Below are 14,872 nucleotides of genomic sequence, written 5' to 3' on the forward strand. Positions count from 1 at the left end.
TGCCTGCAGCCACAGGAGAGGGTACTGCGCGTGTGGGCTGAGCAGGCCATGCCTTCTAAAATGAAAGGAGGTTTGCATTTGACCACATCAGGGGGCAGGAGAGGGGAAAGGCACGCAGGAGCCGGGTAGGGCTTAAGGCCCCACCATGCTGACCACTACAGACAAGGTTGGGGCACTGCACTCCTCTCCCCTGAGGAGCCAGGGGAGACAGCAGCTCATGCTTGTTAAAGCAAGAAATGAAGGCAGAGGGGCCTGAACAGGACAGGCCAGTAGAAACAGGCAGCAGGGAGCGACATTCCCTTGGGCCAGGACCAGAGACCACCCCAGCAGGGTGCAGAGGCCTGGACTCCAAGCGCTGCGGGGAGGACCTGAGCCAAGAAGGGACAGCTCTGGGGCCCGCAGAGGTTGGCCTTGGGTGCCAGGACCAGGCTGGGTGGAAGCATCATGAGAAGGCCTGGGCAGACCCCACCAGCTGCCCAGGGCACGGAGCCCTGGGCTCCCGCAGGTGAAGGGGGCAGGCATAGGTGGGGCGGAGGCAAGCGTAGGTGTGGCGTAGCCACGGTGGGTGGCAAACTATTAAGAACTGGGAGCTGACTTCTGCGGATGCTTGAACACTTTCTAGCATTGCTCCTTCCTTTGGGCTGTGCGCATTCGCTGCCCTGGTTTAGAGTAGAAACAGCCCCACAAACTCAAGCGGCCGCCGATGCGTTCATACCTGGGTTCCAGCTGCAGAGCAAGGCCAAGACCAGAACACCACAGCCCAGAGGCGCCAGGGAGGCCGCCCACAGTGCGAGTGTCCCAAGGGGGCTGCCAGGTCAGGGCAGTGGCACCCACAGAGGCTCCGGAGCATTCAGTGTTGCCCAGATGTGGCTCCTCACCACACCGGAGCCCACAGCCTGGCCCAGGAGTCCCAAAGGCCTCTCTTTTCCCCCATTCGGAAGATTGGCAAACCCAAGCCTGGACGTGCCACAGGTGGGACCCCCTCCAGCTCCCCGGTGCTGAGTGCATCGTCCCTGTCATTCCGTGGGCAGCTCAGCTGAGCAAACCCTTTCTCCACAGGCAAGAGAAAGGAGCAGGGGCTGCAGCCAGGGCCCCCCAGGGTAGGGGCAGCTGAGGAAAGGAAAAAACAAACCCTCTGGGGAAAGACGAAGCGCTTCAGCTCCTAGAGGACACAGTCTCACTGAAGCAAGGACCTCAGCACCCTAGGTTTGGGGACCTGGCTTCCACCTCTCCCCTTCTTCAATAGCCCACCTGAGGGTCTGGACACAGGGTTGGGGGTGACAGGAGGGCTTCACCTGGTGCTGGGGAAGTGCCAAGTCCTGATCTGTGCACCCTGGCAAGCCAAGGAACAGATGATGGGACAGGCCTGTGCAGATGCTACTGGCTGGGTGGAGGCTGTCCCCAGCCCTTCAGCAGCTTCTCACCAGGCCATCCTCATGGCTACCAGTTCTGCACAAAGGGCTCCTTCCCCACAAAGCCCACAAAGCCTACACAGCTGATCATCAGGGAAAAAAAAACCTGTTCATCAGGCCCCACATGGGGCTGGCCCACCCAGCCTGCAACATCTGCTGCTGTTTATCATTTGTAGTTTCCTTCCCATTCCCATTTACCCTGGACCCCAGCACTCAGCACATAGTAGATGCTCAATAAACACGGCTGGCTCATTGACCAGGCAATCTGCCTTATCCCATTTAATTCTTAGCACAGCAACACAGGCGCACAGAGTGAAGTAACTGACCCAAGGTTCTCGAGATGAGATGGGAGCACTGAAAACGGAGCCTCAGTTGGACTCCAGGGCACGGAGTCCTGCCTTCGTGTGGGGCTCAGGAGGCACCCTGCGACTCACTTCATACCCCCAGCTTCCTCTGCACAACCTCTGAAGGAAAAGCTCCCGAGGAGGGAAGACAGAATCCCCGAAATTCCTGTTGCTGCCTCCCACTGTGTAACTCCGGTGATGTGACACCTGTGCGTGTCTGGAGTTTTCTTCATATAAATAAAGCATTGACCTGGCTGCCAAGTGGCTGCAGCGGCTCCTCTGAATCATCAAGGATGTCTGCAGGGTTACCTGCACAGGTAAGGCCAAGCCAGGAGACACCGGCACTTGCCACCTGGGGCCTCCCTCAGACAACTTCAGATTGTCAACCTGGAGCTTTGCCGGAGCACAGAACTCAGCAGAACCCCCAGTTTCTAATGTTCCCTCCTTCCTCCCCATCTCTGCGTTCTCAGGGGGAAACTGAGATGGCCAGGGGGTTAGGTAACCAGAGGGACAAAGAGCAGAGATAACGAAGGAGCCGGCGTGCCCATCGCCAGGACTCATGGCCAGGTGGTGCAGAAGAACACAGTGACAGAAAGCAGCACATCCCTTATCTCCTGCAACCAGTGGCCCCCAGGGCCCCCTCCTAGGAAGCAATATGGGTTTGTTTCCATGACCTTTGATGGAGAGGAGATGGGGCGGATCGCAGGGAGACAGATTCACGCTGGAAATTCCAGGATTTACCCAGTGCCTGGTACTTTAAGAGAAGGAATGGCGGCTGATGGCAGCGGTGCTGAAAGTGCTCTCAGCTGAGCCTGGTGCAACCCATCCATGACAGCACTGCTGGGTGTGCAGCCTGGGAGGTGAGCGAGAAGTTATCATGCTTTGCCCGGCACATGCTTGGGCAAACGATTCAGCTTCAACCAGGACTCACAGTCCAGCTAGGAGCTGCCAATGGGGTTCACAGCAAGGGGCAGAGGGTGGGGGGCACTCAGGAGCAAGCAACAGACCTCATGGAGATGGGGGGCAGGGGGGGTTGGAGACCCGTCTGGCGCCTCCCTGTTTGCACCGCGAAAGGACGTTTATGGAAGGAACCGAGGGAAGAATAATGCTCATCGTGTTCTGCAGTGTTCCAGGCAGTGTTTACATTCACTCATTCCCTTCTCATTCCAGTCTATAAAGCAGATTTTATTATCCCTTCTTTATGGATGGGGATGCCAGCTTGGGGAGCCAAGGGTCTTGCTCGTGGTTACAGGAAGTGGTGGAGCTGGCAGTCAATCCGCCTCTCCCCCGCACAGGTGCCACATGCCATGTCTTCCCCAGGGCCCACCTGCAGGCTGCTTTCCTGGAGATCACCCCAACCTCAGCGTGTCCACTGTGAAAAGCTACCCTGCCAGCAATGACAGCCTGGCCTGCCACACCCAGCGTCCTCCTCCCACCCTTCCTGAAGCTCTCCTCCACTTTTCACCTGCTTCCAAGAGAGCTGCTCCCGGGACAGCTTTGGGAAGTTCTTAGGACAGACCTGCTACTGTTGATCTGGTGACAACTCACTTTAAAAAGATTTTTGTTTTTAAAGGCAGGTCTTTGATACATACTCATCTATTGGGCAGAAAAAGTGTGTGTGCATGTGCCTATGTGGTGTGCATGTCTGTGTGCTCATGTGCACGTGTGTGTATGCATTTGTGTGCATGTGTGTGTGTTTGTGAGTGGATGTGTGAGCACTGGAGCATGTGTGTGTGTGTGTGAGTGTGCATGCTGAAGCAGTGACATATTCAAGGGAGGGCCACTCCTTCCTTTGGGGAGAAAGGAGGCTGTTACAGTCCCACGCAATTGCAGACGCCTAGTCCTGGAGTCAGGGACCTGGGTCTAGTTGTGCGTCTGCCGCTGCCCAGCTGCCCAGTACTGATGAAATAAGGGGGTGACCACCTGTCCTTGAAGATGCTTCCTCCTCCCGGTTATCTGAGTCTCTCAAAGCGGGCTACAGTGGGAGAGGGCTGTAATTTCCATTTCACGGGGATCAAGCCGGGCACAGGGTGAGGGCGGCTTGTTGGCTTAAATCTACTGATTAAACTGGCCAAATGCACATCTGGGAACAGGAAAGACTCAAGCCTGGCCGGCACCTGCTGTGTGCCTGGCTGGGGCATCTCTCCCTGGCCTCCTTCAGTGGAGTACTCCGTGGGAGAAAGGTGAGAAGCAGCTGCAAGGGCTTCCTGAAACGCCCAGCTGAGGTTTGAGGGATTTCCTCACAATGGCTTTTCCCTGGGGACTTTAGGGGGAGCTCATGAGAGTCCCTTCCAAGCCGGCGCGCTCATTGTCCCTCTCTGCCCGTCAGAGGGGGCCACGAACAAAGGGGGTCTATTCTGAACCCCTCTCCCGTGTAACTCAAGTCCGCTAGGAACACTGGACATTCGAGGGACTTCCTATCTCCGCACAGGAGGGGAGAGCCGGACCCGCTGCCCCCCAGGCTCTCCGCAGGGCCCCAGAGATGCAGCGGCCCGAGTCCCCCTCTGTAGTCGGAGCTACCCACCTGCGGGGGAGCACCGCCCCCGCCGGCGCCCCCCGCACCTGCCCCCGCGCGACAGGAAGCGGCGGCTGCTCGCCCCCTCCGCGGACCACGACCCAGGGGCTGCCCGGCGGGCCGACCCACCGGAAATTAAAGGCTTCATGTGCCAGCCCTTGAATGTAAAAACTCAGCCTAATCAGATTTTTAAAAAGAAAAGCTCTGCCTGTGAAATGGAAACACTAGCCCGCCCCCCACTCCCCAGGGCGAGTCGCCCCTTTCCCCGGGGAGCCGGCGCGTGGGGACCCCCGTCCCCGACCAGAGCTGGCGGAGCGCACGGAGGCCGCAGCCCGAACCGGCAGACGCACGGACAGTCCCGCCCCGCCGCGCCGGGCCCCGGCGCGGTCACCCGGGGGGAGGAGGGGGTGTCTGGGTGGGGGAGGGGGCTACCTTCTGAATGCGTCCATCGATGTCCAGGTAGATGGCCTTGGGCCGGTAGCTGGATGAGCCGGATCCCATCCTGCGCCCGGCGGCTGCACTTGGACTTTTTACTGTACTTTCCCGACGCCAGCCGCCGCGGGAGGCGGGGGAGGGGAGCAGGGGAGGGGGCGGGCGGGGGCGGCCCGCGGCGCTCAGCCAACCAGAGCCGCGCCGCCACCGGGCCCGGGACGCCCGGGAGCCGCCGCCGCGCGCCGCAGGGTCTCCTCCGCTCGGCTCGGGCTCGGGCTCGGGCTCCGGCTCGCGCGCTCCTCCTCCCGGCCCTCCGCCCCTCCCCCCTCCCCCCTTCCCCCTCCCTTCCCCGTCTCTCCTCTCTCCCCTCCTCTTCACTCCCTGCACCTCCCTTCCCCCTCTTTCTTCTTCCCTTGACTCCAGCCCCCGGTCGGCCGCCTATCTCCCGATGCCCCCCGGACAGCTGTGCAGAGCCCCGAGCGACCCCTTCGGCCCGGAGCCGTCGCCTCCCCACGCAGTCCGTCCCTCCTAAGCCAGCGCTGGGCTGAGCGTGGCAGCGTCGCTGTGGACCCCCCAGCCCCGCCGGGAAAACTCCCCTCGCTCCTCTCTCCCTGCTGCGACCGCCACCCTCATTTCATTTGAATAGAAAACGGGAAAAGTTCCTTCTCGTTCACCCACAGCCTTCCCCTAACTAGGGGGCGTCAGCCTCCTCCAGCTGCGCCCGGAGCTGAAATGGCGATTTTATTTCTGTCCTGTATGGGGCCGGACCGAGGATTACCCCGCCACAAGCTATCTGCTGGATTCAGCATGTTCGTCCCCTCCCCCCTTGTGTGAATTGCTACAGGGAGTGTGGGAAAGGCGGGAGGGGAAGGGGGCTGTGGGCATCCTCTGGATCTGCGGGGCACGGAAGGGCTGCCTTGGCCGCCCCCAGTTCTCCTGGGCTCCTCCATTGGGAATGGGGTTGGCGGCTGGGGGAGGGGGCTCAGATGCCGTGGTCCTGGCCCTGGGTGCATGTCGCCTTTGGAAGCAAGTGTCAAAGCCAGCCGGAGCATGTGCTATTGTTTCGTTGGAAGTGAGTTCCAAGCCACCGCTTTCCATCTGTTAAGTGTCTGGGTGCTGCTTATTGAGAGAGTCTGGTGCACCCAGGCTCCTCCCTCCCCCTTGGGCCTGCTGGAGCCGGCCAGCCAGTGCCAGGGCCAGTGGTCACTTCCTCTCCCTCCCCTGGCCAGCCTGGTCTCCACCTGGTGGACGGTCACAGGCTTTACAGAGAGCCCCAGGGCCATCTGGAGCTCTGGTGGCAGCTGGGGTCCTGGGGAAGGTGAGAGCTCCCTGCCTGTCCTTGGGGGTGGCATCATCCTGTGAAGTAAGTGATCGTCCTCAGCCTTTGGCCAGTCCATCCCATGTCACTTTATGTCCCCCCACCTGCTCCCACGGTGGGGGGCACGCTCTCAAATAACAACGGCTTGGAACTCGGTACCTTGGCACCCCCTGCCCACAGCTCCAGTGGAGTCCGTGTCACAGCTTCGGCACCATGAGTTTTGCTTTTCAAGTGACAGGATGAGAAGGAGACAGCCAGGAGGCCTTTGGGGTGGGGGGACCCAGCTGGGTGGTTACAGTGGGCACCTGACTCGCCATGGGGATACAGTGTCCCCAGCTCATTGAAGTGAGCACTGTTACTGGTAGTTCAATTTGTTGTCAAATGTTCCGATGCTATTTGGGCTAATCCAGAGACCGTGCTGTTGGGACCGCCTGTGCTGCCTGGCATGGAGTTCTTACCAGCAGATGGCTCGTTGGCTTGGCACTTAGTTATTCTCCATCCCTTATTGTCATCTGGCCTAGTCCTCTGTAACCATTTCCTCCAAGAGCCCCAGAAGGACGAGTGCCCACCCGTGGGGGGTGGTTCTGCAGGGCAGTTCCCCAGGAGGGTGGAGGGTGTGGCTCTGAGACTCTGTGTGCATCCAGCACCAGTGCAGGCTGGCCCCTCACACTGCTTGGCTGATTCTGTGCTCAGAAGAATAATTGCATCTATAATTACTCTGCACTCTTAGGAGCTGGACTGGACTCCTGTATAGATACTGGATCCACGAGGCTGCAGCAGCTGCCTAGAGAGGAACCCTTTCCTGTCCCAGATCCCCATGGAGCAGTGCGGTCTTCCGTTCGTCAACGATCTCACTACTGTGTGTTGGGTGCTGTTCTGGGCACTGGGAATTCAGTAGTGAACAGAATAAACAGAGATCCCTGGCCTGAAGAAGCTGGCATTCTCTGGGGGAGACGGACACGATGGTATAAATAAATAGAATGTGTAGGGTGTTGGATGAAAATTAAGGCAAAGAAGAAAAATCCATAGTGAGACCCCATCTCTAAAAAAGAAAAATCCTGCAGGGAAGGGGATATAGAATCTGCAGTGTGAGGGAGCTGGAATTTTAGAGAAAGTGGCCAGGCAAAAGGTCACATAGGAGGAGGGACCTAGGCATTAAGAGCAAGGAGCCTGTCTGTGTCAGAGGGAAGGACCTTCTGGCACAGAAGCAGCCTTATGCAGGAGGCCACGTGGCCAGAGCGGAGGGAGGGAGTGGGCTGTGGGGGATCGCAGTGGGCTGTGAGGTCAGAGAGGTGACGGGGGCAACTCCGCGTGGTCACACGAATGACTTGAGCTCACTCTTCCTCCACTGCATGCCTTGCGGGGGGCGGTGCAGAGGGCCATGGTCTGACGTGGGTTTTCACAGGGTCATCTTGGATGCTGGAGGAGGGTGCATGGAAGGGGCCGGGCACGGAGGCCGGTGAACAGTAGCTGCAGTCAGCTTTGCAAAGCGTGATGGGACTTGGACCACAGTCAGGTGGACCCATGAGTTGGGGTCCTTCAGAGAAGCAGACCAATAGTGAGGAGTTGGCTCACACGAGGACGGAGGCTGAGAAGTCCTGCCAGCTACCGCCTGCAAGCCGGAGCCCTGGGAAAGCTGGTGGTGTGGCTCCAGTGCAAGCCTGAGGGCCCAACACCCGGGAGCTGATAGTGGGGACCCAGTCCCAGGGCAGGAGAAGGCCGGTGTCCCAGCCCAAGCAGGCAGGTGGGAGGAAAGAGGCAAGTTCCTCCTTCCCCTGCCTTTTTGTTCTCTTCAGCCCTTCAAGGGGTTGCATGATCCCACGCACACAGGGAGGCATCTGCTCGCCACAGTCCACCACTGCAAACGCCGGTCTCAGCCAGAGGCACCTCACAGACTCCCCCAGAAACAGCGCGTCCCCAGCTATTGGGCATCCCGGGCTGGCCAGGTGGACACACAGACCTCACCTGTGCAGGTGGTGAGGAATGGTTGACTCCGCATCCAAGTTGGAGGTTGTGGGGTCTTCATTTGTGCCTGTTTCCTAGGTGGGCGTTATGCCTGTTCTCTGCCTTCCTTCCCCTGGCTCTGCCTGCAGTCATGCTCCCTGGTCCTGGACAGACTCGGTGGGGAAGGTTCCAGAAGTGGTGCCTGCTCTGTGCCCCCCACATCAGCCCCAGGGCCTCCTGGTATCCTAAACCTGCATCCCTGCTCCTGGCCCGGCTGCCGGGAATGCAGCCAATGTCGGTTCCTCAGACTCAAGATAAAAACGAAGGGAACCTCCTGCCTCTGCCAGGCCGTGGGTCAGGCTGGGGACCCTGGGTGGGGACGAGGCTGGGGATCCTGGATGGGGTCGAGGCTGGCGACCCTGGGTGAGGACGAGGCTGGGGACCCTCAGGGGTAGCGAGTCTGGGGACCCTGGGTGGGGACGAGGCTGGGGACCCTCGGGGGGGACGAGGCTGGGGACGCTGGGTGGGGACAAGGCTGGGGACCCTCGGGGGGGACGAGGCTGGGGACGCTGGGTGGGGACGAGGCTGGGGACCCTCGGGGTAATGAGTCTGGGGATGCTGGGTGGGGATGAGGCTGGGGACCCCGGGTGGGGACGAGGCTGGGGATGCTGGGTGGGGTCGAAGGCCTCCTCAGCTCAGGCCTTGGGTCTTTGGGGAACATGGTGACTGAGTTCACATATGCACGAGCGACGTTTCCAACTGTCTGGAAACTTCAGACAGAGTATGAGATTCTGCCCGTCTGTCACAGGGAAGGAGGCTGGAGATGGAGGACATTCTGGAGGTGCCAAGCCCCAGGGCTCCCAAGAGCCAAGTGGGTCCAGCCTCAGATTCCACTCTCTGCCCAGACTGCACTTTCTTCTGGTACCTTCCAGGGTGCACACAGGCTTATTTCTGTATGCAGAGCTCCCTCTAATTCCCAACAAGATCACACCAAAGGAGAGTTTCAAATTAGAGCAACAGAGCCACATTGAAGATTGGAGGAGCTGAGTCCAGAAGAAGGGCCAAGACTACGGAGTGCGGAGCTGGTTGCTGGTTCCCAGGTCCCTGGCCAGCTCACCGTCTCCAGCAAGAAAGGGACAAGCGAAGCCACATGAGGAGAAGAGAAGGGTCTGGCCTATCCTTGAAGAGTGATCACTTTCCCACGAGATTGGAATACTGGGAAGGAAAGTCCGAGCGCCCCGGAAAAGTCTAAAGGGGGTTCCCAAAGGCAGAAGAAGGTGTCCAGGCAGCGTGTCCTGCCACGGCCAGCAGCTCCCAGCATGTGCTCTAGCCGTCCTGGCCTGGCAGGTCAGAGCCATGGTCAGTGGCAGCTACTGAACCAGTGCCCGTGGGCATCATCTGCCTGTTCTCTCTTGGGTCTAACCAGCATTTCTCATGACTATTCTGAAAAGACTCCAATCACTTCCTCCACCACCTCTTCCGAGCTGGGGGTGGTGCAGGGGGTTGGGGAAAAATCAATTCATCAAACAAGCACAATGTATTCAGCACCTGCTTGCTGTAGACCAGGGACTGGGCAGGGCTTGTGAAACGGAATTGAAGCCCTCTGGACCCTGGAAACCTTATGGGAGAGAGTTAAAATAAATCAGACAGTCAGAGGTAAGGCACTTTACCTTCCGAAAGGTGCACCGTTGAACACCAAGAGGAATCAGCCTGTCTTGTACGTGTATAATGAACCTGCCACGACGAGCTCTTCAGGATAACCACTGGGCGGGATGCACCAAGAATCAGAGAAAGGGGGTGCCCTTTGACCTGAAGAGGCTGGCATTCTCTGGGGGAGACTGACAAGATGGGATCAATAAATAGACAGGCAGATGGTCTGCCCTTTCGTGCGAAAGGAGAAGACACTGGCACAAAGATCTCACTTCCGTGTCTGTCGTAGTAGTATTTGATTTATATACCCTCCACCTGTTTCTTTTTATGGTCTTGGTAATTGCAAAAGCATTACTAGTTGTAAATATTTCAAACAATGTGGTAGAAAAGGCAAAGTCCTCCTTCTAGTAGAGAAAATGGAGGCCAGGTGCGGTGGCTCACACCTGTAATCCCAGCACTTTGGGAGGCCGAGGTGGGCGGGTCACAAGGTCAAGAGATTGAGACCATCCTGGCCAACATGGTGAAACTACATCTCTACTAAAAATACAAAAATTAGCTGGGCGTGGTGGCACGTGCCTGTAGTCCCAGCTACTTGAGAGGCTGAGGTAGGAGAATCACTTGAACTTGGGAGGCAGAGGTTGCAGTGAGCCGAGATCGTGCCACTGCACTCCAGCCTGGGCGACAAGAGTGAAGCTCCATCTCAAAAAAAAAAAAAAAGAAAGAAAATGGAGACCCGCCCCTTCTCACCATGGACCAGCAGGCCCCTGACGTCCGTGTGCTTCCAACTCCTGGCCAGCTCCTGGTGTGATCAGTGTTTGGATTTTCCCAATATGTTGTTGTCGTAAACAGTGTGAACAAACACCCACATCCATATCCTTTGTTGGTTGTGTAGCTATTCTTCAGAATTGATTTTCGGAAGTAAGATTTATGGGTAAAAGTGTTTTTTTGTTTTTGAGGTGGAGTCTCGCTCTGTTGCCCAGGCTGGAGTGCAATGGCGCCATCTCGGCTCACTGCAGCCTTCACTTCCTGGGTTCAAGTGATTCTCCTGGCTCAGCCTCCCGAGTACCTGGGATTACAGGCATCTGCCACCATGCCCGGCTAATTTATGTATTTTTAGTAGGGATGGGGTTTCACCATGTTGGTCAGGCTGGTCTTGAACTCTTGACCTCAGGTGATCCTCCTGCCTGGGCCTCCCAAAGTGCTGGGATTACAAGCGTGAGCCACTGCGCCTGGCCAAAAGTGTGTTTTTTATACCTTTGTGTGCTGGTAAAAGCATGTTTACATTTTTTTATTTTGCCAAATTGCCCTCCGAATTGGTTATACCAATTTGTTATCCTCTCATCATCATAACAGGAGAGGATCCTTTCACCACACTTTCGACAAAGTAAGAGAGACTGTCTTGTTTATTGTTTCCAGTGTAGGGAGGGAAGGATCTTGTTTTGATTTTAATTTCTGTGTTTATAAGCGAGACAAGATGTTGCTTGTGTCTCGCCCATGAATTCGTATTCTTTGCCCTTTTTTCCATTTTAACGTCTTCTTCTTATTGATTTTTACAAGCTTCTTCTGTGTAAAGGATAGTAACCCATTGGCTGTTATGTATTTTGCAACTATTTTCTCCAAGTCTGGGGCTTGTCTTTTAACTTTCCTCATGTAAGTAATCAAAACTGTGCCACTTTTCCTGTAAGTATTCCGGGTTTCTCATCAGCCCAGAAAGGAGGCATCATTTATAATAGAAAATGAAAATGAAAAAAATAAGAAAGAAGTGACCTAGATTTCCCCAGGTTGGGAAAGGAAATTGTGGCATGTTTACAGAGGGGAGCATTGAGGACGGTGACTATGACGAGGGGACAGAGGCTCAGGGAGAGGCTTCTGCCACGTCTGGTGACTGCAGAGATGGCAGGGGCATTTGCACGCTGGCCGCCTGTCCATGCGTGCCCACGGTCCACTTGTTGAGCGCGTGCCACCTGCCAGGCCTGGCCATCCACCCGCGCACAGAGCCGCCCTGCTCCACTGAGCTTGCATGCCAGCTCAGGCTTTGTGAAATCCAGTAGAGAGTTGAAACGATTTGGGATATGAAGTGTTTAGAGTGGTGGGATTCTAGGCTTTTTTAAAAAAATTTATTTCCAAAAAATTTGAGCAGTGAGGTTATTTTTGCCATAAACTCAGAGAAAGGGGGAGTGAAAGTGATAGAAAATCAGCCAGGACAAAGCAATATCCTCCCACTTTCTCAGGAAAGAAGAGATCCATGTAGATGCAAAGTGGTGCCACGGCCTTCTGGGGCTGAGCAAGTACTTGTCATTTTGCGGTTGCGGTGTGGAGTCGTGGTGCTTCACGAGGGGGCGTTTGCTGGCCGCCCTGACTCCCCGCTAGTGGACAGCAAGTGCCTCTGTGGGAAGCTGATGGGTCAGGGCCACCTTGCCTTCTCTCTTGGTGCATTTTGGTGGCCTCCAGCTCTCCGGCTTCCCCTTCCCCCTCCGTCCTTTCCTCGTGCACTTCCCCAGGGATCTTTCTCTTGTGCTCATCCGTCCCTGTCATGCCCCTGCTTGGCCTCATTAGAGACTAGCCTCCCAGGGTGGCACATGTGGGCTTCTCATGGCCTCCGGGGTGATCTGCCTGGACTTCCCATGGTCCCCCCCCAGGGTGGCCTGCCCAGGCTTCCTGTGGACCCCCCAGGGTGGCATGCCTGGGCTTTTTCAGGACCCCTGGGTGGGTGGCGCGCCTGGGCTTTTTCAGGACCCCTGGGTGGGTGGCACGCCTGCCCCTGTTGTCTGGTCCCTGTAGCCTTTGTTCCCACTCCTGAAGGCACCAGATACTCTGCTGTCACTTCCTGACTTTACACATTGTCTCATTGGAGAAGAATGTCCCTCCGTTTCTCCTCCCCTTGGTCATCTGATTTGTTATGGTGTCATCTACATGGTCACGTCTTCCTTGAATCCCTGGATCCCTGGAGCAGACCCAGAAGCTCCTCCCCAGGTCCCTGAGACCCCCAGCGTGCCTCGGTGGTGCCTGCTGTGTGACCCTGGACAACCTGTGTCTCCTCGCCAAGCTGCAGATTTTTCATTTATCAAATGAGGATGACAACGAGCAACCCGAAAGCTGAGGATTAACTGGGAGGATGGGAGCGTGCCTGCAAATCCCTCAACTTGGGGCCTCCTGGGAGGCTGCTGTGCGGCTGTCCCCAAGGCTTGCCCCCTGTGCGCTGCAACAGTGCTGGTCCTCCCCACTCTATAATAAATCTGCTGAAGGCAAGGACCGAGGGAGGCTCCTGGGGGCCTCTCCGGCAGGGGCAGTCTCCACACTTGGAGCTGAGTGGACGGCCAGTGTTCCATCAGAGTGACTTTGTGCAACCTTGCTCCTTCTGTACAAAGCTTGTCTGCCTCTGACTTCATTAACATTAAAAACAATATTAAAAGCCAACTCTGCACCCCCCGCCCCTTGGGCTAAAATGGCTTTTCTGAACTGGAGAGGTGCTGCCTCATGCAGACCCCAGGAGGCCTCTGTCCCCAGCCACAGGCCTGTGACTCTGTTGTCGCCTATGCCCCCTGGAGCTGGGGCCCCAGACGCACACACGGAGGCCACGTGCCCCAAAGGCACTTGCTGGGTTCTGCTGTAGCACGTGACCTTCTCGGCATGAGCTGGGGATGGCGCGGTTGGGAAGATACCTTGTTTTGGTCACGAGGTTCTGCCATTGGCACGGTCACCTGGGCCAGACTGCTCTGCGTGTCAGGACGGTCTCCAAGGCGGGAGCCCTCCCCATCCCCTTTGCACAGCTAGGCCTAAAGATGCTTAACTCTCTTCATGAGGAGCGTGGCCCACCTGCAACACATCTCCCACCTTCTCATTCCCATTTCTGGAGCGCTGACTGGTGTTCAATTCACACTTCTTTCCAGTGACCCGGACTGTTCTCTGGGCCAGCCCGCTCCTTATGAGCCAGTGTCTGAGTGTGACTGACAGGCACCCCAGGTGGGGCTTTGGGGCCCCTCGGTGCAATGGGATCCCACCTCTTCAGCTCGTTGTGGTTTACAGGGCTGCGTTTTTTGTGGGGAGACCGAGGAACGATGCATGGAGAACTGGAGGAGGGTCCGAGCAGGCCAGGCTGGGGCGAGCTGGGGGACCGGATGCTTTGGCCACAGTAGCCTGGAGGTTGATCCTTAGCCCCCCTCAGCCACTCTCAGCTCGCCAGCCAGCTGGTGTTTCTGTAAGAATCTCATCTCCTCCAGCCACAGAAAGTTCCTTGGTGGGAAATGACCTCCTTGTGAGAAGCCAACCCAAAAGGCAGGGTCCTTTCTGTGTGGACCTCTCGGCCGGCCCTGGGAGAGTGGTGGGCGTCTGAGTCTCTTTTTAGCATCCCCAGCCTTCGGGGCCTTCCCAAGGTGACCGTGTGAGCAGCTGCAGATTATAAGTGAGGGTCAAGGCTGATCCAAGAAGCCAAATGACCCCTCTGCTCAGGCCTGACTCCAAATTGAGTCAGCCATCAAAAGTGCAAGAAACTGCAAACTGATGATGTCATTTCCAGAAATAGGACTTGGAATCCTAATTGTCCTCAGACCTGAGCTCCACTGTCCCTAACAGCGTAGATCCATAGGTCCTGTCATTCCCACTCAGTAGCAAGCTGTGTAAAGGAGAGGGCTGCGTCCTGTTTATTTTGAGTGACTTGTACAGTGCCTGTCACATTCCTTTAGAAATAGACTGAATGAATGCTAGTTTTAGGTGCAAGAGTTTGTATTTATTTTAGTGAAAGAAACTGTGGCCACGCTTTTTCCGATTAATTTCTTTCTTTTTTCTTTTTCTTTTATTTTTTTCGAGACTGAGTCTGGCTCTGTAGCCCAGGCTGGAGTGCAGCGGCACGATCTCAGCTCACTGCAACCTCCACCTCCCAGGTCCTGGTTCAAGCAATTTTCCTGCCTCAGCCTCTGGAGTAGCTGGGATTACAGGCACATGCCACCACGACCAGCTAATTTTTATGTTTTTAGTAGAGATAGGGTTTCGCCATGTTGGCCAGGCTGGTCTTCAACTCCTGACCTCGTGATCGGCGTGCCTCAGCCTCTCAAAGTGCTGGGATTACAGGCGTGAGCCACCACGCTCGGCCTCCGATTAATTTCTTAAGGACCACCTGCTCCCATGAGCAGGAAGCCGCCTGCTGGAGGCCCTCTCACTCCTACCTGTCTGAAACACCAGGTGTTTGCTCAGGTCAGATGGGGTCTCTGACCCCTTCCCGCAGGGAGAGCACAGGGCTCCTGCCAGCCCACTTCTTCTA

General features: G+C 56.7%; 1 protein-coding gene across 15 annotated transcripts in view; it reads right to left on the reverse strand.

Moving 5' to 3' along the window:
* The window catches only part of PDE9A (phosphodiesterase 9A), a 121,319-nt gene extending 116,341 nt beyond the window's left edge, over positions 1 to 4,978 (reverse strand). For 12 of the 15 annotated variants that reach the window (XM_055279797.2, XM_055279796.2, XM_055279792.2 and 9 more), the window contains exon 1: positions 4,704 to 4,965. In XM_055279797.2, coding sequence (XP_055135772.1) covers positions 4,704 to 4,772 — 69 coding nt within the window. In that variant the 5' untranslated portion in view covers positions 4,773 to 4,965. Of the gene's footprint in view, positions 1 to 4,703 lie in introns of all 15 variants that reach the window. The other 3 variants (XM_055279801.2, XM_063640542.1, XM_063640543.1) reach the window with 3 other exon arrangements.
* Positions 4,979 to 14,872: the final 9,894 nt, after the last annotated feature.

The sequence above is a fragment of the Symphalangus syndactylus genome, chromosome 5, assembly GCF_028878055.3.
Source record: "Symphalangus syndactylus isolate Jambi chromosome 5, NHGRI_mSymSyn1-v2.1_pri, whole genome shotgun sequence".
Classification (NCBI taxonomy): domain Eukaryota; kingdom Metazoa; phylum Chordata; class Mammalia; order Primates; family Hylobatidae; genus Symphalangus; species Symphalangus syndactylus.